At 52.2% G+C, this 26,706-nt stretch overlaps 2 protein-coding genes across 3 annotated transcripts in view; one reads left to right on the plus strand and one right to left on the minus strand.

Moving 5' to 3' along the window:
* The window catches only part of robo3 (roundabout, axon guidance receptor, homolog 3), a gene marked incomplete at its 3' end in the record, with an annotated part of 65,886 nt that extends 52,989 nt beyond the window's left edge, over positions 1-12,897 (plus strand). Inside the window, 22 exon segments of the mRNA XM_080509071.1 lie at positions 2,666-2,747; positions 3,241-3,409; positions 5,479-5,492; positions 5,495-5,550; positions 5,552-5,645; positions 5,811-5,929; positions 5,931-5,932; positions 6,813-6,876; positions 6,878-6,899; positions 6,902-7,030; positions 7,284-7,408; positions 7,553-7,742; positions 7,992-8,014; positions 8,016-8,238; positions 8,432-8,471; positions 8,726-8,865; positions 9,443-9,703; positions 10,135-10,288; positions 10,364-10,570; positions 10,680-10,834; positions 10,925-11,032; positions 12,812-12,897. Of these exon segments, the coding sequence (XP_080365197.1) occupies positions 2,666-2,747; positions 3,241-3,409; positions 5,479-5,492; positions 5,495-5,550; positions 5,552-5,645; positions 5,811-5,929; positions 5,931-5,932; positions 6,813-6,876; positions 6,878-6,899; positions 6,902-7,030; positions 7,284-7,408; positions 7,553-7,742; positions 7,992-8,014; positions 8,016-8,238; positions 8,432-8,471; positions 8,726-8,865; positions 9,443-9,703; positions 10,135-10,288; positions 10,364-10,570; positions 10,680-10,834; positions 10,925-11,032; positions 12,812-12,897 (2,463 nt within the window).
* A 3,059-nt stretch (positions 12,898-15,956) lies between these two features.
* robo4 (roundabout, axon guidance receptor, homolog 4) lies at positions 15,957-26,706 on the minus strand. Of its 2 annotated transcripts, XM_080509565.1 has the most exons (19): positions 26,489-26,706; positions 23,871-24,188; positions 23,550-23,707; positions 23,259-23,379; positions 23,024-23,162; positions 22,677-22,804; positions 22,086-22,231; positions 21,543-21,774; positions 21,350-21,471; positions 21,106-21,277; positions 20,828-21,022; positions 20,344-20,386; positions 20,053-20,165; positions 19,473-19,799; positions 19,280-19,381; positions 18,977-19,115; positions 18,556-18,768; positions 18,118-18,479; positions 15,957-16,568 (listed from the first exon to the last, which is right to left on the minus strand). In XM_080509565.1, the coding sequence occupies exons 1-19, from the start codon at positions 26,529-26,531 to the stop codon at positions 16,282-16,284; spliced, it is 3,360 nt and encodes a 1,119-aa protein (XP_080365691.1). In that variant the 5' UTR covers positions 26,532-26,706; the 3' UTR covers positions 15,957-16,281. The 2 variants fall into 2 exon arrangements, with proteins under 2 accessions (XP_080365691.1, XP_080365690.1); XM_080509564.1 differs by having other exon boundaries at positions 21,106-21,471.

Genomic DNA, 26,706 nt, shown 5'->3' on the forward strand with positions numbered 1-26,706 from the left:
TGTTGTTTAGTTAGTCTAGTTAGTTAGCTGGTTTAGTTTAGATTAGTTTAGTTTGTTAAGGATTTGCAACCAGGATTGAAGAGAGTTATGTCATAATAATAATAATAATAATAATAATATTGATAATGGATAATAATAATAATAATAATAATATTGATAATGATAATAATAATAATAATAATAATAATGATGTCACAATAATGATAATAATGATAATAATAATAATGATAAAAATAATAATAATAATGATAATGATGATAATAATTTCATAATAATAATGATGACAATAATTATAATGATAATAATAATGATGATTATAATGATAATAATTTCACAATATTAATGATGATAATAATAATGATGATAATAATAATAATTATAATAATGATGATTATAATAATAATGATAATAATAATAATCTAATAATAATAATAATCTAATAATAATAATAATAATAATGATAATAATAATAATAATGATAATGATGACAATCATTTCATAATAATAATGACGATAATAATAATGATGATAATAATGATAATAATTTCACAATATTAATGATGATAATAATAATGATGATAATGATGATAATAATAATAATGATTATAATGATGATAATAATGATAATAATAATAATAATGATAATAATGTCGTAATAATGATGATAATAATAGTGATAATAATGTCATAATAATGATAATATAATAATAACAATAATAATAATAATAATAATAATAACAACAATGGGTAGTGTTTCATGTCTTCCTGTCATATTGTTCCTGATTTTTGTTTCCCTTCATACACCCGTCCGGTATCTTCATTCTGTGGGTGTGTTTGGGGAGGGTGGAGGGGGGGGGAGGGGGGGGGGGGGGGGTGGGTGGTGGTGATGGGGGGGCACCACCATGCTAATGAGCGTGCCGGGTCATTAGCAGTCGTTAGCGCAGCCTCACTCCCCGCTAATGAAGGCGGCTGAGCCCCGGGCCCCCCCCGCCGGCCCGACGCAGCGCTGAGGTCAGCGGGGGAATTGATCGTTGGCTCGGAGTGATTAACGAGCGCTGACGCTGCTAATCAAAGCCTCGACACGTCGGCGGACGACGGCGAGAGGAAGAACCCAGCCTGGAGGAGGCCGGAGTTCTGAGGCTAGTTTAGAAAACCAGCTTCTCTATCTGCGTCGTGTGCCCATTACCCACAATGCACTGCTCTACGTCAAGTATGTTTGACACATCAGGAAGGATTATTAATCATATTCGACGCAAAAACCTGCTTCGTCATTAAAGGTCGACGACGTCGGTGTGTTTTTATGTCAAACTGAGGATTTAATATTCATAATACAATCAGTTTGATTTATGATTCTAATTCTTCTTCTGAAGTGAAAATTAAAAAGGTTGGTTTATTATCATGTCCCCATATTTCCACACCATAACTCAAATATGGACAAACGAGGGAGTTTTATAAGAGGTTGAGTGAATTTTGATCAAATACTGATCTGATTTTACACTTTATGATATATTTCTTGTTAATTTTGACTTCAGGATATTTATTTATAGAGTAATTTCAACTGAGATTTTCATTAAAAGTAGACAAGGCAAGTTTATTTATAGAGCAGCATTCAAACACAAGGTAATTCACAGTGCTTTACAAAGAAATACAGAATAAAAGAAATACATTAAAGCTTTGAAGAAATGAAAGAAATGCATGAAATGAAAGTAATTCTTAAAATATTGTTTACATGCACTTGTTGAATTTGTTTACCATTAAGCGAATGGTAAACAAAAAGAAGCAAGGCTGTAAAATATCAATCAGAAGTGAGAAAATGTAAAAGTACATTGTACAGGATTCATTTTAAACTTTAAAGTTCTGTGACTCTGCGGTTTTTATATTCGGGCTTCAAAACTCGTAAAAGTAGATTTTTAAAAAGACCCTTTATGAGAACATAAGGGGGGGGGGGCTCTTCCAGGTAGAAAAGATGGTGGGGGGGGGGGGGGGATTAAGAGACACTGATCACCCCCCCCAATGCCAGCATCTGACATCACGATCAATTGGGGGGGCGGGGGGTATTAAGAGACACTGATCCCACCCCCAACACCAGCATCTGACATCACGATCAATTGGGGGGGGTTAACAGCAGTTAACAGGTGTGTGTGTGGTCAATAGAGAAGTAAATATCAAGCATGTGATGAAACGGCTGAATGTCCTCCTTCAGTCTAAAACTCTGGGGGTTCGTCTCCACCATCCATCCTCCACCCCCCCCCTCCACCCTCCGCCCCTCTCATCCTTCTCCGCCCCCATCAGTCTCTTCTTCTCTTCTCATTCATTTTTCATCAGTCTGTTCCCGGTGGTGCCCCGAGCTGCCGGCCATGATTAATAGTCAGGTGCCCCGGCTGCTGTTTACCCCCCTACAACCCCCCCCCCCCATACAAAGTCTCCCTCCTCTTATTAAACGCTACCATCTGGGGACCCCCCCCCCCAACCCCCCCACCCCCTTCAGCCACCTAAAGGTCAAGCCCCGAGAAAGAGCAGCGCTGAGGGGACTGGAGGTGAAAGAAGAGTCACCTGTCGAGTGTTTAGCTCCGACACACACACACACACACACACACACACACACACACACACACACACACACACACACACACACACACTAACGATGCCGGCTCTGTGTTGCTAGGAGACGGACTCGGGGGTTTACACCTGCCTGGCGTCCAGCTCCAGCGGGGAGACGAGTTGGAGCGGCGTCCTCTCCGTCAGAGGTAAAAGTCTCTCGGTGTGATTTAGAGAATCTGACGAGGCGAGAGGAAAGATCGTCCAGGTGAGACGTCCAGGTGAGACGTCCAGGTGAGACGTCCAGGTGAGACGTCCAGGTGAGATGTCCAGTGAGACGTCCAGGAGGACGGGACGTCGTCTGGCTCACCTGGACGGAGGGCGGGACGTCCAGCTCACCTGGATGGAGGACTGCTACTGGCTGGTGCTTAAAGCGGCACCAAGTGAAGAAAAAGAAACGCTAACATTCTCCACCCGCTCCTCCACCCTCTCCTCCACCCCTTCCTCCACCTCTCCTCCACCCTCTCCTCCACCTCTCCTCTGTCTCCTCCACCCTCTCCTCCACCTCTCCTCTGTCTCCTCCACCCTCTCCTCCACCTCTCCTCTGTCTCCTCCACCCTCTCCTCCACTTGCTCCTCCACCCTCGCCTCTACCTCTTCTCCACTGTCTCTTCCACCCACTCCTCCACCCTCTCCTCCACAGAGAGTGCCGAGCCCTCCGTCACCCAGGCCGCCGAGCCGTTCCAGCTGCCCGGCCCGCCTCACAAGCCCATCGTCACCGACGTGTCGAAGAACAGCGTGTCTCTGACCTGGCAACCCAACGCCCACGAGGGCGGCGCCGCCGTCACCTCCTACATCCTCGAGGCCTTCAGGTGGGTCGAGGTCCGGAGGGAGTCCGTCCTTCTGGTTCCCTCCAGTTCTCCAACACAATGTCCTCACGGTGTCCAGAGTCAGAACCTGTCAGAACCTGACAGAACCTGTCAGAACCTACCAGAACCTACCAGAACCTACCAGAACCTATCAGAACCTGACAGAACCTACCAGAACCTGACCTCACCCTGACAGAACCTGATAGAACCTGACCCTAACCCTGACAGAACCTGACCCTAACCCTGACAGAACCTACCAGAACCTGACCCTCACCGTGACAGAACCTGATAGAACCTGTCAGAACCTACCAGAACCTGACAGAACCTGACCCTCACCCTGACAGAACCTACCAGAACCTGTCAGAACCTGACCTCAGCGCATTTTCCTTCGTAAATATCTAAATGTTGAACCGAACTGATCCTGCAAAACTCCAGTCCCAATATCTGTAAAGAGATTAAAGTGTAAAATGACTTAATCCGAGAGGCGGGGGGGGGGGGGGGGGGGGGGGGGGGGGGGGTAGAGGGGGGGCAGCTATGCCTCTTACAAGCTCCATCACATTATTCATCGGGAAGCAAGATGTCGTTTTGGCCCTCTGGACACAGTAAACTTGTGTGAACCAGAAAGTTTGTTCGCATCTGCTGTTGTTTACCGCATGAGGAATATCAGGGGGAGCCGGGAACAGCCGGGAACAGCCTGAAACAGCCTGGAATAGCCTGGAACAGCCAGGAACAGCCTGGAAAAGTCAGGAACAGCCTGGAACAGCCAGGAACAGCCTGAAAAGTCGGGAACAGTCGGGAACAGCCGGGAACAGCCTGGAAAAGCCAGGAACAGCCGGGAACAGCCTGGAACAGCCGGGAACAGCCGGAAAGAGTCAGGAACAGCCAGGAACAGCCTGGAACAGTCAGGAACAGCCTGGAAACAGCCGGAAACAGTCAGGAACAGCCTGGAACAGCCTGGAACAGCCAGCCGGGAACAGTCAGGAACAGCCTGGAACAGCCAGGAACAGCCGGCAACAGCCAGGAACAGTCGGGAACAGCCGGGAACAGCCGGGACCGCAGCCATGAAACATGTCACATTTCTTTTTTTCACTATATTCAGTGAACTGAATCTGTGTACAGATTTATGAATCATCCGTTGATTTTATCCACATTGTGTGTGTGTGTGTGTGTGTGTGTGTGTGTGTGTGTGTGTGTGTGTGTGTGTGTGTGTGTGTGTGTGTGTGTGTGTGTGTGTGTGTGTGTGTGTGTGTGTGTGTGTGCGTGTGCGTGTGTGTGAAAGTACGTCTCTGTGTGTAGAGTTACTCAGGTCATGATTGTCAGACGGTGGTACGTGAGCTCCTCCTAGTGGCAGCCGGCTGCAAGTCACCACGTTGACTTGAAAATAGGATTAGGATTGTAAAAATGTAATAAAATTAAAAATATTTTACAAAGATGACTTTCCTGTTTCATGTAGAACTAACATGACGTCATCGCCGCCTCGGCAGTGAAGCTCTGAGCAGGAAAATAAAAAAACTAAACAGCAAATGGTGGAAAAATCTCCACTGAATGAAATGAATTCAGTATGAAAGAGAAACTAAATGTGGAAAAGATCCCAAACATCCTGAATGTATTGATGACATGTTGATGGTCCAGCTTCACCTCTATGGAGAGAAATTAAATTGATTCAACGCATGTTGGAGTGAAAGTGAAATATTTTTAGTTTATTATTTATTTTTTTTTAACTTAATTTAGATGTTTTATTTTTAGATTTCTGCACCAAACCTTGAAGTTGTTTTTGGGTCCAGATGAATTATTGACATCTGTTAAATAAAGGTTTTCATGTAGGAACTTAAAAGTCTTCATAGATCACGTATCAATATCAAAATAAATGACAGATTGTAATTTGATTTCAGGTTTAAAATATACACAAAATAATCGTTTTACATTAAAAACAAAAGGCAGTATGTTTGCGGCAATAAAAGGAAAGAAATTGGTCATTTTAATTTACTTTTTGAACAGAAATTCAGCGATCAGAAGTGAGATTTTGACGTTTCTATGTTATCGCAACCGTTTCCTCCCGTTTGTCCAAGCAGCCAATCAGCAGGCAGCACTGGCAGACGGTGGCCGACGCCGTCAAGATGGAGACACACACCGTCAGCGGTCTGCTTGCCCGACACCGTCTACCTCTTCATCGTCCGGGCCGTCAACGCCTACGGCCTGAGTGACCCCAGCCCCATCTCCGAGCCCGTCAGGACGCAGGGTGTGTGTGTGTGTGTGTGTGTGTGTGTGTGTGTGTGTGTGTGTGTGTGTGTGTGTGTGTGTGTGTGTGTGTGTGTGTGTGTGTGTGTGTGTGTGTGTGTGTGTGTGTGTGTGTGTGTGTGTGTGTGTGTGTGTGTGTGTGTACTGACTCTGCGTTGCCCCTCAGACGTGAGCCCCCCCGGTCAGGGTGTAGACCACCGGCAGGTCCAGAGGGAGCTGGGCGAGGTGGCGGTGCAGCTTCAGGACCCGCTGACTCTGAGTCCGACCTCCATCAGGGTGTCCTGGACTGTGAGTCCCCGCGCTGTTACACATGTTACACAGTTACACACTATATACACTGTTTATATACACTGTTACACACTGTTACACGTTATTACACACTATTACACACTGTTAAACACTGTTACACACTGTTACACAATGTTACACACTGTTACACACTGTTATACACTGTTACACACTATTATAAACTGTTACACACTATTGCACATTATTACACACTATTATACACTGTTACATACTATTACATACTATTACACACTGTTACAAACTGTTGCACATTATTACATACTGTTACACATTATTACATACTGTTACACACTATTACACACTGTTACACACTGTTACACACTATTACACACTATTACACACTGTTACATACTATTACATACTATTACACAATGTTACACACTATTATACACTGTTTATATACACTGTTATACACTGTTGCACACTATTACACACTGTTATACACTGTTACACACTATTATAAACTGCTACACACTATTACACATTATTACACACTATTATACACTGTTACATACTATTACACACTTTTACAAACTGTTACACATTATTACACACTGTTACACACTATTACATACTGTTACACAATATTACACACTATTATACACTGTTTCACACTATTACACACTATTACACACTGTTACATACTATTACACACTATTACACACTTGTTACATACTATTACACACGATTACACACTGTTACACACTGTTACACACTATTACACACTGTTACACAATATTACACACTGTTACACATTGTTACAAACTGTTATACACAATTGTTACAAAGTGTCCTACACATTGTTACAAACTGTGATACACGTTGTTACAAAGTGTCCTACACGTCGTCACACCCTCAGGGTGGACCGCCAGTCCCGGTACGTCCAGGGCTACCGGCTGTCCTACCGGCCCAGCGGGGGGGTCCTGGCTCCTGCAGGACCTGAACTCGCGTCGGAGCGCAGCACCGTGCTCACCGGGCTGCTGCGCGGCTCCCAGTACGAGGTCAAGATCCGGCCCTACTTCGACGAGTTCCAGGGGAAGGACAGCCGCACGCTGCTGGTTCAAATCCCAGAGGAAGGTAACGAGCCTCGGAGCCTCTCGGCCAATCGGTTCGCTTCCCTTTACGGATTCTGAAATACACTTTAGCTCCGCCCACTGATCCTCACAGGACGAATCCCTTGTTTAGGATTCGCCCGCCGCTGTTACAAGCTATTAGACGCCGTTTATTACTGGCTGTGACTCTTAATGACCTTAAAATGTATGAAATGTTGAAATATAGCCCCCCCCCGCCCCCCCCCCCCGCCCCCCCCCCCCCCCCCCCCCCCCCCCAGTCCCCAGTGCCCCCCCCAGGGCAGTTACCGTGGCGACAGTGAAGCCGAGCAACATCTCCATCATCAGTGTCTCCTGGGAGCCGCCGGCCGGCGACAAGCAGAACGGAGTCATCCTGGAGTACAGGGTACACACACACACACACACACACACACGCACACACACCACACACACACACACACACACACACACACACACACACACACACACACACACACACCACGGTTTACAGTAAACATCCTGACGCTGTGCGCTCTGTGTGGACCGACAGGTGTGGTGCGGCGGCGTCGGCGTTGCCGGGGACAACCAGACCCGCCACTACATCAACCGGACGGTGGACGGCAGCACGCTGTCCACGCAGCTGAGGGGGCTGCTGCCCGGCGTGCTGTACCAGGTGGAGGTGGCGGCGGTGACGGGCGCCGGCGTGGGCGCTCGCAGCCCGCCGGCGCCCGTCCTCCTCAGTGAGTCTGAAACCATGTCCGCCGCCGCGGCGAGGCGATGCAAGGCGAGGTGAGGTGAGGTGAGGTGAGGCGAGGCTCTCACGCTGGACTTCCTGTCGCCTCGACGTCCCTCAGAGCTGAAAACGCTCCCGCCGCTCCTCCAGGCCACCAGGGCGGCGCTCTGCACAAGTTTTATTTATAGTTTAGATTTATAAACATAAACGGTCCCATGTTGCATTTCTGATGATTAAATTAAAATTTCCTCCTCAGAGCTACCAGCTGAGCAGCCCTCGGGTGCCGGGCGGTGGCGGCGGCGGCGGCGAGGCCGACGGCGAGCAGAGCAACGTGAGCCTGGCGGAGCAGATCACCGACGTGGTGAAGCAGCCGGCCTTCATCGCCGGCATCGGCGGGGCCTGCTGGGTCATCCTCATGGGCTTCAGCGTCTGGATCTACTGCCGCCGCAAGAAGAGGAAGGAGCTGAGCCACTACACCGCCGCCTTCGCCTACACGCCAGCAGGTCAGCGCCACCGGGGCCCCGAAGCTGGAGGGGACGAAAACGACCTGAAAACGACTTTAAAACGACCTGAAAACGACTTAAAAACGACCTGAAAATGACTTAAAAACCGAACTAAAAACGACTTAAAATGACCTGAAAACGACTTAAAAACGATTCTAAAATAACCTGAATCTGACCTCCTCTCTCTCTGCAGTGGGTTTTCCTCATGGAGAAGCTTCAGGCCTCAATGGAAGGTAACACTGCTCCTCCTCCTCCTCCTCCTGCTCTTCCTCCTCCTCCTCTTGCTCCTCCTGCTCCTCCTCCTCCTCCTCCTCCTCCTGCTCCTCCTCCTGCTCTTCCTCAGCCTCCTCCTCCTGCTCCTCCTCCTCTTCCTCCTCCTGCTGCTCCTGCTCCTCTCCTTCTTCTCTTCCTCTTCCTCCTCCTGCTCCTCCTCCTGCTTCTCTTCCTCTTCCATCTCCTGCTTCACCCCTCTCTCCCTGGTGTCCAGGGCGGGGGTCCTGGGGGGGCCGGGGGGCAGCTTCCCCTGGTTGGCCGACTCCTGGCCTCCTGCCAACCTGGTTCACGGCGGTAAAGAGGCGGCGACATGCTGCTCCTCCAACCACGAGCCGGCGGAGAGATACTACAATGGTGAGAGCGCCCCCACATGGACACTCACTGCCAGGACACTCTGGTCCCCTTTCACCATGAAATATGTGATATGAGATATCATGATATGATGAGATGAGATGAGATGAGATGAGATGAGACGTACAACACGGGATAATCTAATATAATGATGTTCTCCATCACTTCAATCCTTCATGATATAACAACAAAATACAAAGATTGAATTCATGATACAATGTGATACAATAATGTGATACAATGTGATATAATATGATATAATATGATACAATATGATACAATATGATACAATATGATACAATATTATATAATATGATACAATATGATACAATATGATATAATATGATACAATATCAGAGGAACCATCTCAATGCTTCAGGTAATAATTATTCTGCTCCTCCTCCTCCTGCTCCTCCTCCTCCTGCTCCTCCTCCTGCTCCTCTTCCTCCTCCTCCTGCTCCTCCTCCTGCTCCTCCTCCTCCTGCTCCTCTTCCTCCTCCTCCTGCTCCTCCTCCTGCTCCTCCTCCTCCTCCTCCTCCTGCTCCTCCTCCTCCTCCTCCTCCTGCTCCTCCTCCTGTAGAAGCTGGTATCTCTAACTACCTGACCCAGACGGAGAAGTTCAGCCTGGGCGGTTCTACTGAAGGTCCGATCTACAGCACCATCGACGCCACCAGTGACGACCTCCACGGCTTTTCGTACGGCGCCGCCGCCCCCTACGCCTCCGCCTCCATCGCGCCCTTTAGCCCCGCCCCCCCGGCCGGCCAGCAGGCGGAGGAGGGGCACTGGATCAGCCAGGCCGTCCCCTCGGGGGCTCAGTACGCCCAGCCGGACCGCTGCAGTGGTGAGTTCCTCCACTCTGGTTTCCATTGGTCAGTTCTGGAGGTCAAAGGTCAGGGAGCTGCACTCCTCTTCTGTCTCACTCCTTTCTCTCACTTCACTGCTGGAACGGGTTGATCCGCTCTGGCTGAGCTGACGGGAAATCATGTCTCACTTCACCCTCTCACCCTGTCTGACCATCTCACCCTGTCTCACCCACTCACCCTGTCTCACCCGGTCTCACTCTTTCACTCTGTCTCACCCTGTCTCACTTTCTCACCCTGTCTCACCCGGTCTCACTCTTTCACTCTGTCTCACCCTGTCTCACCCTCTCACCCTGTCTCACACCTCACCCTGTCTCACCCTCTCACCCTGTCTCACCCTCTCACCCTGTCTCACTCTTTCACTCTGTCTCACCCTGTTACACCTGGTCTCACCCGGTGTCTGTCCCTGCAGGTAAGCCCCGTCAGAAGGCGATGGGGAAGGCAGTGAAGACCCCCTCCCTGACCTGGATGGAGACTCTGCCCCCCCCGCCCCCCATGGCAGAGCTGGACCAGAGTGACCCGGACCAGCAGCACCACAACTACCGAGACCTGGACCTGGACCCCTGGTGAGATGGAACCGTTATAGCCCCCCCCCCCCACCCACATGTGAACCCCACCTCACTGAGCTTCTTCCCCGGCAGCTCGGAGGACGAGTGGTGCCCCCCCCTCCCCGAGAGGACCTACCTGATGGAGGGCAGCGAGGACGGGCCGCCGCCGCCCCAGAGGAACGCCGCCTCGTCTCCAGCCACCTCCTACAGCCACCAGTCCACCGCCACGCTCAGCCCCTCCCCCCACGACGGCTCCCACAACCCCCCCCGCCTCCCCCCAACGGACCAGCCGCTGTCACGGTACGTGGACGCCGCATTAAACCCTCTGTCGTATGAGTCTGGTTGTTCAGTAGAATCCTCCATGACGGTCCCTAACACCCCCCCCCCCCTCTGACCCCCCCCCACACAGCAGACGGTTACCCTGCGGTCCAGTGTCGGTTCCCCCGGCGCCGAGCTCGCCGCTCACCCACTCCAACGCCAACCTGCACGGATCGTCTGACGCTGGAACGCTGCAGAGCCAGAGTCTGGCCCCCCCTGAGGACCATGGGGGCGCCACCACGCCAGGTAACGCCAGCACCACACACACACACACACACACACACACACACACACACAGTCAATCAGTTGATCTGGATCCTTGCTTCCCTCCTGCAGTACATGGTCGCCCCCCTCCCACAGACTCCTCCACCCCCCCAAACCACAAGTCCAGAGTGAAGAAGAAGGGGCCCAAGACTTCGGCTTACAGACGAGATATGCAAGAAGGTGAGGGGGCTCAGTAACCACCCTGGAGGATTCTACTGAACAATCAGCGCACTTTACTTCCTGTCTGCACACTTTACTTCCTGTCTGCACACTTTACTTCCTGTCTGCACACTTTACTTCCTGTCTGCACACTTTACTTACTGTCTGCAAACTTTACTTCCTGTCTGCACACTTTACATACTTCCTGTCTGCACACTTTACTTACTGTCTGCAAACTTTACTTCCTGTCTGCACACTTTACATACTTCCTGTCTGCACACTTTACTTCCTGTCTGCACACTTTACTTCCTGTCTGCACACTTTACTTCCTGTCTGCACACTTTACTTCCCGTCTGCACACTTTACTTCCCGTCTGCACACTTTACTTCCCGTCTGCACACTTTACTTCCCATCTGCACACTTTACTTCCTGTCTGCACACTTTACTTACTTCCTGTCTGCACACTTTACTTCCTGTCTGCACACTTTACTTACTGTCTGCAAACTTTACTTCCTGTCTGCACACTTTACTTACTTCTTGTCTGCACACTTTACTTCATGTCTGCACACTTTACTTACTTCCTGTCTGCACACTTTACTTCCTGTCTGCACACTTTACTTCCTGTCTGCACACTTTACTTCCCATCTGCACACTTTACTTCCTGTCTGCAGACTTTACTTACTTCCTGTCTGCACACTTTACTTCCTGTCTGCACACTTTACTTCCTGTCTGCACACTTTACTTACTGTCTGCAAACTTTACTTACTGTCTGCAAACTTTACTTCCCGTCTGCACACTTTACTTCCTGTCTGCACACTTTACTTCCTGTCTGCACACTTTACTTCCTGTCTGCACACTTTACATACTTCCTGTCTGCACACTTTACTTCCTGTCTGCACACTTTACTTCCCGTCTGCACACTTTACTTCCCGTCTGCACACTTTACTTCCCGTCTGCACACTTTACTTCCCATCTGCACACTTTACTTCCTGTCTGCACACTTTACTTCCTGTCTGCACACTTTACTTCCCATCTGCACACTTTACTTCCTGTCTGCAGACTTTACTTACTTCCTGTCTGCACACTTTACTTCCTGTCTGCACACTTTACTTACTGTCTGCAAACTTTACTTCCTGTCTGCACACTTTACTTACTTCCTGTCTGCACACTTTACTTCATGTCTGCACACTTTACTTACTTCCTGTCTGCACACTTTACTTCCTGTCTGCACACTTTACTTCCTGTCTGAACACTTTACTTACTTCCTGTCTGCACACTTTACTTACTTCCTGTCTGCACACTTTACTTACTTCCTGTCTGCACACTTTACTTCCTGTCTGCACACTTTACTTACTTCCTGTCTGCACACTTTACTTCATGTCTGCACACTTTACTTCCTGTCTGCACACTTTACTTCCTGTCTGCACACTTTACTTCCTGTCTGCAGACTTTACTTACTTCCTGTCTGCACACTTTACTTCCTGTCTGCACACTTTACTTACTGTCTACAAACTTTACTTCCTGTCTGCACACTTTACTTACTTCCTGTCTGCACACTTTACTTACTTCCTGTCTGCACACTTTACTTCCTGTCTGCACACTTTACTTACTTCCTGTCTGCACACTTTACTTCATGTCTGCACACTTTACTTCCTGTCTGCACACTTTACTTCCTGTCTGCATCGCCACATCACGAGACAAATCTCTCCCTGAACGTAAACGATTGAATTATATTCCATTAAACGACGCGACCTTGAGGAATCGTCTGAGATCGTCTGAAATCCTCCTCGTGTGTTTCAGACCTGCCGCCTCCTCCAGAGCCCCCCCCGGAGGACGGGCGGGCGCAGGCGCCCCCGGAGGCCGGCGGGGGGCGGGGGCGGGGCTAGCGGCCTGTCGTCTCTGGAGAGGAGCGAGTTCGGCGTCCAGCAGAGGAACGGCGGCGGTCAGAGACATGGAGACGGTGAGTCAGAGGAGAAGACGATGCAGTGGGTCTGCCAGGCCTGCAGGGGGCGCTGCAGCTGTGACGGTCACCGGCTGCAATCTAAATTTCAGGATTCAAACAGAAGCTGCTTCTCAATAAGAAGATGTTTTCTCTATCAAAATAAAAGTACTTTTTTTGACTCAATAATAAAGCAGATAATTGAATTAAAACTTCCAGTTTTCCAATGTTGTGCAGAATTTACTTACGGAGAAACTCCGAATGTCCCCATGAAACGTTTTCTGTCCTGAGGACTTCCTGTCTCCGCCGCCAGGCGAAGACGCGGTGTCCAAGACCAACTTCCTGTCCAGGAGTCACGTGACCAGCAGCGGCTCCACCACAGGAAGCTCGTCGTCGCGAGGCTCCACCGGCTCCCGGGGGCGGAGCTCCGGCCGCAGGCGCCACGAGGTAGAGTACGACTCCCGTCAACGCTCACGAGCAAGGCAGCGGGGGAGGAGGACACCTGTGGTCACGGCAGAGGACACACACACACACACACACACACACACACATTGTGGGTCTCTGATGTCTTCTGTTTGTGTCTCCTCAGGAAATGAGATAAAGACAGCAGGATGCTCCTCCTCCTCTTCCTCCTCTTCCTCCTCCTAGTCTTCCTCCTTCTACTCTTCTTCCTCCTTCTCTTCTTTCTCCTCCACCTCCTCTTTTTCCTGCTCTTCTTCTTCCTCCTCTTCTTCTTTCTCCTGCTCCTCCTCCTCTTCCTCCCCCTCTTGCTCCTCCTCTTCTTCCTCCTCCTCCTCCTCCTCCTCCTCTTCCTACTCTTCTTCTTCCTAGTCTTCCTCCATCTACTCTTCTTCCTCCTACTTCTCTTCCTCCTCCTCCTCTTCTTCTTTCTCCTCCTCTTCCTCATCTTCCTCCTCCTCCTCCTTCCGTTCTTCCTCCTTGTCTTCCTCCTCTTCCTCCTCCTCTTTCTCCTCTTCTTCTTCCTCCTCCTCTTTTTCCTCCTCTTCTTCTTCCTCTTCCTCCTCCTCCTCTTCCTCTTCCTCCTCTTCTTCTTCCTCTTTCTCCTCCTCTTCTTCCTCCTCCTCTTTTTCCTCCTCTTCTCCTCTTCCTGCTCCTCCTCCTCTTCCTCCTCCTCCTCTTCTTCCTCCTCTTCCTCCTCTTCCTCCTCCTCCTCTCCTCTTCCTCCTCCTCCTCCTCCTCTTCTTCCTCCTCTTCCTCCTCCTCCTCCTCCTGCTCCTCCTCCTCCTCTCGGTGAAGCTCCGCCCAGCTCCTGTGTTTCCTCCTCCTTATTTATGAGCAGTGCTCCTCCTCTCTCTGTAAATACCTGCTGTGCCGGAGGAACCGCCTGTAAATTATATTTATGAGGATGAAAAGCAAACGGCAGCAGAAGAAACGTCCAGATGAAAACATGTCTTCTTCTTCAACGTGCCAACTTTTGTCCAGATGTTAGTTTTTTTATTCTCGGAGGTTTGAACTGGTACGAACTGCTGCCAGCAGGACAAGGCAAGATACAAGCACAAGGTACTGGTGGGGGGGTCATGGAGAAACTCACCCCCCCACCAGACCCCCAACCCCCCCACTTGTCCTCCAGACATCACCTGGACCCCTGCTGTGTGGTCGGCTCAGAATGTCCCCTCCCTGTGTGTCCTCTGCTGACATGAAGGTCTGATTGTAACCCCCCCCCCCCCCCCCCCCCCACCTCCACTCCCGAGAGACCGTGTGCTGCAGTTGTAAGATGAACTTTACATTTACTCTTTGGAAAAATGAAGTAAAAAAAAAAAAAAAGAAGTGTGAGCAACTTTTTGTACTCGATGTTTTGTAAATGTACAATAAAAAAACGATTTGCTGACATGCGGCTGAGCTGGTGCTTCAGGTGGACGACCTCCGTGACCTCTATGACCTCCGTGACCTCTGACCTCTATGACTTTCATGACCTCTGTGACCTCCATGACCTCTGACCTTCATGCCCTCCATGACCTCTTGACATTCATGACCTCCATGACCTCTATGACCGTCATGGCCTTCATGACCTCTATGACCTTCATGACCTCTATGACCGTCATGACCTCCATGACCTCTTGACCTTCATGACCTCTATGACCTTCATGCCCTCCATGACCTCTTGACATTCATGACCTTCATGACCTCTATGACCTTCATGACCTCTATGACCTTCATGCCCTCCATGACCTCTTGACATTCATGACCTTCATGACCTCTATGACCTTCATGACCTCTATGACCGTCATGACCTCCATGACCTTCAGACACTGAAGCAGTGGCACTACATCTAGAAATCCTTGCTGTCATTTTGTGTTTTATCATCACTTCATGATGGAGGGATGAGACTGAGCTGAGGGTGTGTGTGTGTGTGTGTGTGTGTGTGTGTGTGTGTGTGTGTGTGTGTGTGTGTGTGTGTGTGTGTGTGTGTGTGTGTGTGTGTGTGTGTGTGTGTGTGTGTGTGTGTGTGTGTGTGTGTGTGTGTGTTGCTGGATGGAGCTGCAGCCTTTATATAGAAAACATATGGCCGTTAGTGAGGGAGACAGATGAAGGCTAATCCCTTTGGCAGGACACACACACACACACACACACACACACACACACACACACACACACACACACAGAGAGTCCAGTATTTGCTGAGCTGCAGTTTAAACCAGGATGTTAAATCTTCATTATTCAGGTTTTCCTTGTTTTGCACCAACTCAATGTACTAGAACTAGAACGTCCCTCAGATCCTCACGTTTCCCCTCCAACTCATAAACTGACCTCCTCTGCAGCTCGTGAGGTGAAACAGACCAAACCTCTTCTCAAGGCCAGATTACTTGTGGAATAAAGAGTGAAGTGTTCAGCTGCTGAAAATCACATTAGATTCATGGGGGCGGAGCTTCTGCTTCATCCTCACGCCACCGCAGCAGCTGAAGTGTCTGTTTGTTTGTTTGTTCGTTCGTTCGTTCGCACCTTTCCTTCCAGGGTTTAAACAAAAACAACAATTGAGCTTCAGCCTCGTGGAGAAAACAGCTTTTTATTTCACGGCTCAGATTCTCACTAATAAACCAAAATAAACCTTCAGTGAAGAAACACCTGAAATAAACTCCTAAAAATAAAAGCCTGCAGAGGCTCAACACATTTACATTTCATAGAGCTGCTCTTCCTAGAGAGAGAGATAGATGATAGATAGATAGATGATAGAGAGAGAGAGAGATAGATAGATAGATGATAGATAGATGATAGATGATAGATAGATAGATGATAGAGAGAGAGAGAGAGAGATAGATAGATGATAGATAGATGATAGATAGATAGATGATAGATAGATTCACATTAAATATCAATATGGTTCTTGGTGTTCCAGCGGAGAGCAGAACCTTCTGGACTCCGGTTCCTGTGAGGTTCTCATGACCCCCCCTGGTCTCGGCTGGGCGGCTGGGCCCCGGGGGGGTTCCTGCTGGAAGGGGGGGCACCGCGCTCTGTACTGAGCCTCCATCTCCTCCACCCAGGCCGAGCTCCAGTCCCAGGCAGGAAGTGGCTCCGGGCCCCCCGGCCAGGCCCCGTCGGGGGGGAGGGGGGGCGGGTAGAGGCCCCCCAGGCTGAGGGGGGACGCCGGCGGGGAAAAGTCTGGACACACAGAGGAAGACATCTTTTATCCTGCCTGATCAACACCGTGACTCTCCACCAGGACGGCGGCTTGTACCGCGTCTGAGGAACCCTGAAGAACCCTGAAGAACCCTGAGGAAGCCCGAGGAACTCTGAGGAACCCTGAGGAACTCCGAGGAACTCTGAGGAACCCTGAGAAACCCTGAGGAACCCCGAGGAACCCTGAAGAACTCTGAAGAACCCTGAGGAACCCTGAGGAACTCTGAGAATCCCTGAGGAACCCCGAGGAACCCTGAAGAACCCCGAGGAACTCTGAGGAACCCTGAGGAACCCCGAGGAACCCCGAGGAACCCTGAGGAACCCTGAGGAACTCTGAGGAACCCTGAGGAACTCCGAGGAACCCCGAGGAACTCTGAGGAACCCTGAGGAACTCTGAGGAACCCTGAGGAACTCCGAGGAACCCCGAGGAACCCTGAGGAACCCCGAGGTGCTTCTGGTAGCAGATTGAAGAAGCTTCTGGAACTAAGACTGATGATGTCACTTCATAAGAAACTGAAAACAAGCTGAACTCTGAGTATCGAACCTGAACTCACCACCTCATCCCCTCATGGAGAAAAGAAGCTCCGCTGGAGGTTCTCTAAAGGTTCTCTAAGGTTCTCTAAAGGTTCTCTGACTCCATGAGGTCCTGGCTGGGCTCCCAGCATCAGGCTCTGGTCTGTCCTCCTCTAACGGCATCTAGGTGCGTTTGTCTCGTCTGCCAGTCGACGTCACAATACCAAAGAATCAGAGTAAAGTCCGGTAGTTACAAGAAATGTTCCTAGTTAATTATGTCGTGTTGCACAATATTGGTTCATACGGTTTTGCAAGGTACATCGTTTTACATTGTACATATAAAGAATCCTCAATATGTTTGAAAATAAATATATGTTTTGCATTTTTGTAGTGGGGGGATCACTTTGACTTGGTCGTTTTATAAAGTAGCTCGCAGGCTGAAGAAGTGTGGCCCCCCCTGGTTTAAACTCTCCTCTGTGTTCATGTTCAACCGCTTTAGTGTTTCCAAGAAGAAAACCAGTCCTGGATAAATGCCGCCATCTAGTGGAGGAAGCAGGAAACACAACAGCGGCGGAACTCCAGGATATCCGTTCCACCTTCTGCTGCAGCCAATCACAGCCGAGGCAGGTGCGGCTGGAACAGGTGAGGACCGGAAACGGCTGGCAGCCTCGGCAGCAAAAGGCAGCCGAGGCACCAGGTGGGTCCTGGAGGAAGTGGACGTCCGTTCTGGAACTCTACGTGCAGAACCCAGACAGGTGGGACCGATTCTCTCGACCGGGGGGGGGGGGCACTTCTTCAGCCTGCGAGCTGCTCTAGACCCTACGGCTGATCTCGCTTTTAATTGGTCACATGTTGACGAGTTTGGATGAACTGGAATCCTTCATGTTCCTACTGAAGAATAAAAGTCTTTGTTGTGAAAATGTTGATTTTGGTTTAAGTGTTGACAGTCGGTCATTAAAAACAAATTAGAGGAGAATAGAGCGTATTCCACCCCCCCCCGCCCCCCCTACACCCTCACCTGACAGCGACGCCCCACTCAGACTGTCGGCGGCGGCGGCCAGCAGGCGGCTGAAGGTGGCGCTGTCGCAGGTGGAGCTGTCGCAGGTGTAGCAGCTGTCCACGCTGCTGATCAGGCTGGTGCGCGCGCTGCTCTCCGGGTTCCCCCCCACCCCCCCCACCGAGCTCCAGGTGTTCCACAGGGAACCCTCCCAGTCGCTGTAGCAGGAGGACGGCGTGCTCTGAAGGCGGGCGCGGCGCAGGTCGACCAGCACCTCCTCCTCCTCCTCCTCCTCCTCTTCTTCTTCCACCACCGGTCCGGGCCTGTAGCCCCGGGCGGGGGCGCCATATCGGGACAGGGGGGGCCGCGGCTCTGGTAGCATGCTGCTCACAGCAAGGGGGGACACATGGTAAGCTAACTCCATGTTGATATGACATCGTCATGTAGGAGCTCGTTTACCTGCATCGCTCCGGGCGGGGGCTCAGCTCCAGGTACCGGGTGGGGCTCAGCTCCAGGTACTGGGTGGCGTCCCGAGGCGTCAGCGTGCCGGGGTCGGGGTAGCACTCAGAGGGGGGGTCGGGGGCGACTCCAGGCTGAACGTGGCGGCCTGATGGAGGACACACTGACTGGACGGAGCCCATGTCCTCCGTCAGCTTGGTGGAGCGACTGGAGCTGCGGACCAAACGCGTGAAGGGTTAAACGCTCTGGCTGACCTCTGGATGACCTCTGACCCCTCCAAGTTATCAAAACACAAAGTCAAAGCCGTGACGAGCAACAGAAGATGTTTTCTAAAAGTCACCAATCACTTCCTGTTTGCGTTTCGCGCAGTGACGCTCCGATCAGTAAAGTCTTTCCTTTGGCAGGAAGCGGCGGTTCGTACCCTTCGTCTGACGACAGGCTGTGAGAGTCGGCGGCGCCCCCCGGAGGCCACGGAGGAGGAGGGGGCAGCATGTCCAGCAGCTGCAGCGAGGCGGAGTACTGCAGCAGGCGAGGACGCCCGGAGGCCGCCCCCCCGCAGTCTGGAGACACATGAGATGCCAGGTGAGCGTCACTGAATCCCCCCCCTGAGAGTGTGGTGTTCAGCTGGGATGTGACCCTCCCCCACCCCCTGGTGTGTGGCCTTACTGTAGCATCCTGCTAGGATGTGACCCCCCACCCCGACCCCCCCGGTGTGTGTCCTTACCGTAGCATCCTGCTGGGATGTGACTGAGCCGCTGAGCGTAGAGACTCTGAGGACACGTCTGGGTCCTGGACAGCAGCGGGACGCTGTTGACTGCATGCAGCTCTGTCAGGGAGATACGCTGATATGAAACATGTCGACCCCCCCCCCCCCCCCCCCCCTTCCACCTCCACCCTCACCCCCCACCCCCACTCACCTTGCTTGCTGCAGTTCCTTTCCCAGGACTCCCTCAGCACCCCCATCCTGGGCTGCGGTCGGATGGCGTGCTTCCAGGCCAGGGCGTCGCGGCTGCAGAGCGGAGACGACTTGGAGACGGGCGGACTGAAGATCTGGATGCTCTCCTCCCCCTGCTGGGGGGGGGGACCGTGGGGCTTCTTCGGGCAGCGCCCGGGACTGTTGAAGGTCTTCAGACTGCTGCCCCGCAGGTCCACGTAGAACGTCCCGTAGACGCCACAGCTGTCCGTCACCATGGGAACGGCCGAGTCCAGGAAGCCGCCGTCCTTCTTCGACGAGACCGGGAGGCCTGAGGAGACGGACGACGGTGAAGGACAACGGGGTTAAAAGGTACGCTGGACTTATCTCCGCCATCCTAATGGGTTCCAGACGACCTCGACTCTTCAAGGGACTGAAAAGAATCCAGTTCAGATTGAGCCCTGGACTGGATTCTGGATCCTGAGTGTTCAATACCCCTGATTAGCCTGTAGGGGCAGTGTGACCCCAACAAACAAAGGACTGACACCCCGTCTCCACCTTCATCTCCTCCCCTAAGAACTCACTGGTGCTCCTGAGCCCCGGGTGGTTCTGACGCTGGGCCCAGAGGTCCTGGTACTTGTGGCTGAAGGCAGGTCTCCAGCTTCCAGAGATCCAGGGTGAGTCAGGAGCTGCCATCCTTCAGGAGAAACGACAAAGAAACGAGTCACGTTCTACTGCGTGGTACCTCACAGGAGGATAGATCTGCGCTAGAACCAACAATTCAGATTGCTGCAGGTTAGATTCTGGGTTCTACTCCATAACGAAGCTCGTCCATTCACATGTGGAACGTCTCTGAGGTCTCGGTTCCTCTTTACCTGTGTTTGATGATGAGATCTTCACCGGCGAGTCTTCGCAGGCCTGCGGAAGAACACCCGAGTCAGTAAAAGTCTGGTTTCTCTGGGCTCGGGGCCCCGTCCACGCCCGCCAAAACAACGTACGTTCTCTTTCTCCCTGCTGTTCTTAAAAATAATTCCGTCCACACGCCGATATGAACACGGCTCGACACGGTGTAGTACATCTGCCAGGCCTTTAGGGGCGCTGTGACTCACTGAACACATAGCTAGCATCAGTGGTCATCCTTGTTCTCCGCAAAAATGCGTCTTTGCCCGTCCCCACCTCAAACCTGAGCCGCCGTTTTAAAATCCCTCCACTCTGGAACCGACGTTTAAACAAACCGTCATCGGGCTCCTAAAATGGCGATCGGATAAAAAACGCCACGGTACACGTGAAGCGGCGTTGTTCTGGCGTGTGGGCGGGGCCTCTGACTCTGACTCGGGGCAGACGGACGGTTGAAAGCACCGTGGTTCCTCCGGGGCCCTGGCAGGAGGCCGGTCCCGCGACGGCGTCTGAACAGGTAGACGGCGGCCGCCATCAGGACGCACCACAGGAAGGCGCCGACGCATCCGATCAGCACCGGGTCCTGCAGCAGGCCGAGGACGGGGTACAGACCCCCCCTCCTGCTGTCCCGGTCCGGGACTCCGCCCAGCTGGGGGTCTGAGAGCAGAGCAGGGGGGTGAGGGGCGTGGAACACACACACACACACACACACACACACACACACACACAGGTCCACTCACTAATGACGAAGCCCTGCGGCTCGCTCAGCTCGCCCACGCCGGCGCCGTTCACCGCCGCCATGCTGAGCCAGTAGCGCTGCCCCGCGGCCAGAGACCGGATGTCCAGAGTGTCTCTGCTGCTGTCCAGTGTCCAGTTCTGGAAGATCTGCTGCTCAGAGTCCACACACCACACCTGCACACACACACACACACATAGGATCATAACACACACAGACACACACACACACACACACACACACAGTACCTGGTATCCCTGGATGATGCCGTTGTGTGTGTCGTGCGGCGGCGGCTGCCAGCTCAGGCGGATGCTGTCGTTGCGCTGGTGGTTGACGGCGATGGACACGTCCAGCGGCGCCGCGCCGGGGACTGAAACACAGGTCCTACCGTCAGAACCAGAGCCCGAACCAGAACCTGGCACCGGTCCGACGGGAACTCACCGGTCTCGGGAACTCTGAGGTGCCGGGTGTTGCTCTCCCTGCCGTACAGCCCGCCGCCGTACGGACGCACCTTGAACTCGTACTTGTAGCCCCGGCGGAGCGGACCCACCCGGGTCCGGAGGCCCGGCAGGCTCACGTTCTGAGGCCTCCAGTCAGAGGAGGCCGGCAGCAACGAGCGGTACAGAACCTCGAACCCGTCCAGGAAGTGAGGCTGAGCGGGAAGGGCCTGGAGCTGCAGGGACGAGACAGGTTCCGGGGTCAGAACGGACCACAGCTGGAGTCCGACCGGACCAGAACTGGGGTCAGACCAGACCAGAACCTGGGTCAGACCGGACCAGAACCAGTGCCTCAGTAGTGATTCTATAGAGCAGGGGTTCCCAGAGCAGGGACTGGGCACCACTGCTGTTTGTTCTTCACCTCAGATCTTCAACATGAAGTCTAAAGTGGTGAGAAACTCAACTGGTCCTGAAACCTGCAGACTCCTCAGTCCAGGTCTCAGAGTCCAGGTCTCACAGGGACCAGGTCTTGGAGACCAGGTCGTACCTTCCACTGAACCAGGGATACGTTGGAACCGGGGGCCTCGATGGACACGTCGTCCAGAAAAACTCGGAGGACCGACAGCTCTCTGTGCAGGTCCCTCTGGTCCAGGTCTCTCTGGTCCAGGTCTCTCTGGTCCATGTCGTCAGCCTCTGCCAAATAAACACAGGACAAGATTCAAACCCGAGACCCGCCTCTGAAGTTCCTGCTTCAATGGTTCTGTTTCCAAATCAATGTGACTTTAGAACAGAGTCAGAACCAGTCCTGGACCTAGAACGAGATCAAAACTGGGTCCTGGACCTAGAATTGGGTCAGAACCGGTCCTGGACCTAGAACGAGATCAGAACTGGGTCCTGGACCTAGAATTGGGTCAGAACCGGTCCTGGACCTAGAATGGGGTTTAGAACTGGGTCCGGGACCAACAACAGTGCTTCACCTGTCCAAAACCAGGAAATCTCAACCCATGCCCCTGGTACTCCACTTGTACTTGTATTCTCATTCATTCCTTTTATTCTTCACGTCTTTCAGCCAGAAGATTCGAGTCGTTTTCCAACGAGCCTGATGAGAAAATCAAATCAAAGAAAAAAACAAAGTCACCTTCGACCAGCAGCTGAGCGCCGGCAGAGGCCACGCCCACATCGTTGACCACGGTGCAGGTGTATCTCCCAGAATCCTCAGTGGTCACATAGTGGATCTGCAGGGTGTGGTCCGGGTTCACCAGGTACCTGTACACACACACACACACACACACACACACACACACACACACACACACACACACACACACACACACACACACACACACACACACACACACACACACACACACACACACACACACACACACACACACACACACACACACACACACACACACATTAAACCCTACAGCTTAGATATGCAAATGTTTGTGTTGTGTGTATTATTGTTGTGTTGTTGTGTACCTGCCGTTGGGCAGGGGGCCCTGCTCTCTGCTCCACACCACGGTGGGGGGGGGGTCTCCTTTGGCCCGGCAGTAGAACTCGGCTGACTCCCCCGGTCTCACCGACACGTTCTCCGGCCGGAGCAGCAGAACCGGCCGGGCTGCAGGATGGAGCGGAGGTGGGAGGGGGTCAGAATGAGACACAGCCAGTGGGATGGGGGGGTCGGGGGGGGGGGGGGGGGGGGGGTCAGTCTCACCCAGCACGGAGAGGCGGGCCGCCCGGCTCTGTCTCTCCCCCACAGTGTTACTGGCCACACAGACGTAGGAGCCGGAGTGCTGCTTCTCAGCCGGGGCCACGATCAGCTTCCCGCTCAGCTCCTGCGCACAGTCGCAGGTCAAAGGTCACGGTTCGAGTCTTGAAGAGGAAAAAACCCCTTCTGGGAGATTTTCGTCACCAAACAATCCCAGACTGATCGTATCACCATCCGGCTGCTCAGTTCGCGGCCGATGTGCCACAAGGCGAACTGTTGCTATCAGATATCACCTACTGTGTAGTGGTGGTCGCTGGTGTTGATGGGCACGCCGTTCATCTTCCAGATAACGTTGGGTTCCGGGTGTCCCAGCGGAGGGGTGCAGTTCAGGACGGCCACTTCCCCCTCGGCCACCTCCACGTCGCTGGGCTGCACGCTGAAGTCCTCCTGCAGAGCTGCAGCCACAGGGTCGGGTTAGCGAAGGTGACCTCTGAGGCTTTGTTGACAATCGGTCCAAGGTGACTAACAACAGGATTTCCAGCTACTTGGACAACTGTAAAGTTTGACCGGTTCAGGGGGAAGTTCTGACAGTCGGAGGTGAAGGAATGCGAGTCTGACCTGCGATGAACAGCGAGGCGTTGCGGCTGAGGGCTTTGCCCTGGGCGTTGCTTGCCAGGCAGGCGTAGACGCCCTCGTGGGCCCTGCCCGCCTGCACGCTGAGGAAGAAGAGGCTCCCCTCGGAGAGGAGCAGCGGCTGCAGGCCGCCGTCCGGCCGCGACGTGTCCAGACGCTGGCCGTTCCGCAGCCACTGGATGGCGGGCCTCGGGCTGCCGTCGGCCCGGCAGGACAGCGTGGCGGGACTGCCGGCTCTGACCACCACGTCCGACGGCTGGTGGACGATACGGGGCGGCGTCTCCTCCGCTCTGGCCCGGAGACCTGAGGAGTCACAGCGTCCAGTCAGAGACGAGTGAGAGAGGACAAGTCGTCCAGTCAGGGACGAGAAGTTGTCCAGTCAGGGACGAGAAGTTGTCCAGTCAGAGACGACAAGTTGTCCAGTCAGAGACGAGTGAAAGACGACAAGTCGTCCAGTCTGAGACGAGTGAAAGACGACAAGTCGTCCAGTCTGAGACGAGTGAAAGACGACAAGTCGTCCAGTCAGAGACAGTGAAAAACGACAAGTCGTCCAGTCAGAGACGACAAGTCGTCCAGTCAGAGACAAGAGAAAGACGACAAGTCGTCCAGTCAGAGACGAGTGAAGGACGACAAGTCGTCCAGTCTGAGACGAGTGAAGGACGACAAGTCGTCCAGTCAGAGACGAGTGAAGGACGACAAGTCGTCCAGTCAGAGACGAGTGAAAGACGACAAGTCGTCCAGTCAGAGACGAGTGAAAGACGACAAGTCGTCCAGTCTGAGACGAGTGAAAGACAAGAAGTCGTCCAGTCTGAGACGAGTGAAAGACGACAAGTCGTCCAGTCTGAGACGAGTGAAAGACAAGAAGTCGTCCAGTCAGAGACGAGTGAAAGACAAGAAGTCGTCCAGTCAGAGACGAGTGAAGGACGACGAGTCGTCCAGTCTGAGACGAGTGAAAGACAAGAAGTCGTCCAGTCAGAGACGAGTGAAGGACGACAAGTCGTCCAGTCAGAGACGAGTGAAAGACAAGAAGTCGTCCAGTCAGAGACGAGTGAAGGACGACGAGTCGTCCAGTCTGAGACGAGTGAAAGACAAGAAGTCGTCCAGTCAGAGACGAGTGAAAGACAAGAAGTCGTCCAGTCAGAGACGAGTGAAAGACAAGAAGTCGTCCAGTCAGAGACGAGTGAAGGACGACAAGTCGTCCAGTCTGAGACGAGTGAAAGACAAGAAGTCGTCCAGTCAGAGACGAGTGAAGGACGACGAGTCGTCCAGTCAGAGACGAGTGAAGGACGACGAGTCGTCCAGTCTGAGACGAGTGAAGGACAAGTCGTCCAGTCAGAGACGAGTGAAGGACGACGAGTCGTCCAGTCAGAGACGAGTGAAAGACGACAAGTCGTCCAGTCAGAGACGACTGAAAGACGAGAAGTCGTCCAGTCAGAGACGAGTGAAAGACAAGAAGTCGTCCAGTCAGAGATGAGAGAAAGACGACAAGTCGTCCAGTCAGAGACGACAAGTCGTCCAGTCTGAGACGAGAAGTCGTCCAGTCAGAGACGAGTGAAAGACAAGAAGTCGTCCAGTCAGAGATGAGAGAAAGACGACAAGTCGTCCAGTCAGAGACGACAAGTCGTCCAGTCTGAGACGAGTGAAAGTCTTTTGGGGAGATTAACTTCATTTTGTATCATAACACTCCAGGGTTCACTGGATCACAGTTTATTATTTCATCAACAAACTAATCAAATCAGTTCCATCCATCCATCACCCCCTCCCCCCCCCCCCCACCCCCCCCCCCACAACAAACCAACAAACAAAGCCTGTTTGCCGCCTCCATTGTTTTCACTTCCTGTGCAGTTGGAGGAGCTCGCTGGAGGAAACGTGGAGAATCCAGCAGCTTCCTGACAGGAGAGGAAGTGGCGAGGTCTCAGGAACATCAGCTCCGACCACTGGACCCCCCTACACCCCCCCCCCCCCCCCCACACCCCCCTACACCCCCTACACACCCCCAGGCCGAGCATCCGCCCCAGAACAAAACAATCCATCCTCAGTCCCGCTGCCACGGAGCCCAGAGTGCAGAGGAACGGTTTTTAAAGGAGGAGAGGACGTGTCTGGACGGTACAGCCTCTGTCTGTCCTGAAGACAGGAAGTAGGACGGACGTAGACAGGAAGTAGGATGGACATAGACAGGAAGTAGGACGGACGCCACCGTTCAGACCTCGTTCCTCCATAATCCAGAAAACAAACTCTTTCCACTGGAATTAAGAATCATTCTGTAGCTTCTTCAAGCAGGACTGACTGATCGTGTCACCTTCCAGCATTAGCATTAGCATTAGCCACAGGAAGTGGCAGCAGATCTTCAGGTCATTCATTGTTTGACCCACGAATCAACGTTTCCTCTTTTCCTGTAAACAACTGGAGGCGTCACACGTTCATCCGTCTGGAGGTTCTCTCTGCCGTTCGGACTCCATCCTACCCCACAATTATTAGTTGGTTTTTATTGAGACGAATGGAAGAAACTGGAGTTGAGGAAGTTTACATTCTGATGGATGAATGGATGAGTGAATGGATGGATGGATGAGTGGAGGAGTGGAGGAGTGGAGGAATGGTCCTACCTGAGAGAAGGAGTCCACACACACAGAAGAAAAGCTTCATCATGAGAAGATAAAATCCCTCCGTTCCTCTTCAACTGTTTGTTTTTGATTCAAGTCTCCAGTTACTGAGGGAGGAGGACTTCAGAGACCCTGAGAGACCCAGACCCCCTGAGACCCCCCGAGACCCAGACCCCCGACAGACCCTGAGAGACCCTGACAGACCATCACAGACCATCACA

Source organism: Blennius ocellaris (assembly GCF_963422515.1).
Source record: "Blennius ocellaris genome assembly, chromosome: 14".
Lineage (NCBI taxonomy): Eukaryota > Metazoa > Chordata > Actinopteri > Blenniiformes > Blenniidae > Blennius > Blennius ocellaris.

Coding starts and splice junctions, on each gene's coding strand:
- robo4 (XM_080509564.1), bottom strand. CDS start 26,531: ATGATGAAGCTTTTCTTCTGTGTGTGTGGACTCCTTCTCTCAG. Junction 21,023..21,105: donor GCCGCAGGGCTTCGTCATTA/GTGAGTGGACCT, acceptor CTCTGCTCTCAG/ACCCCCAGCTGGGCGGAGTC. Junction 20,387..20,827: donor AGGGCCCCGGAGGAACCACG/GTGCTTTCAACC, acceptor GTTCTTCCGCAG/GCCTGCGAAGACTCGCCGGT.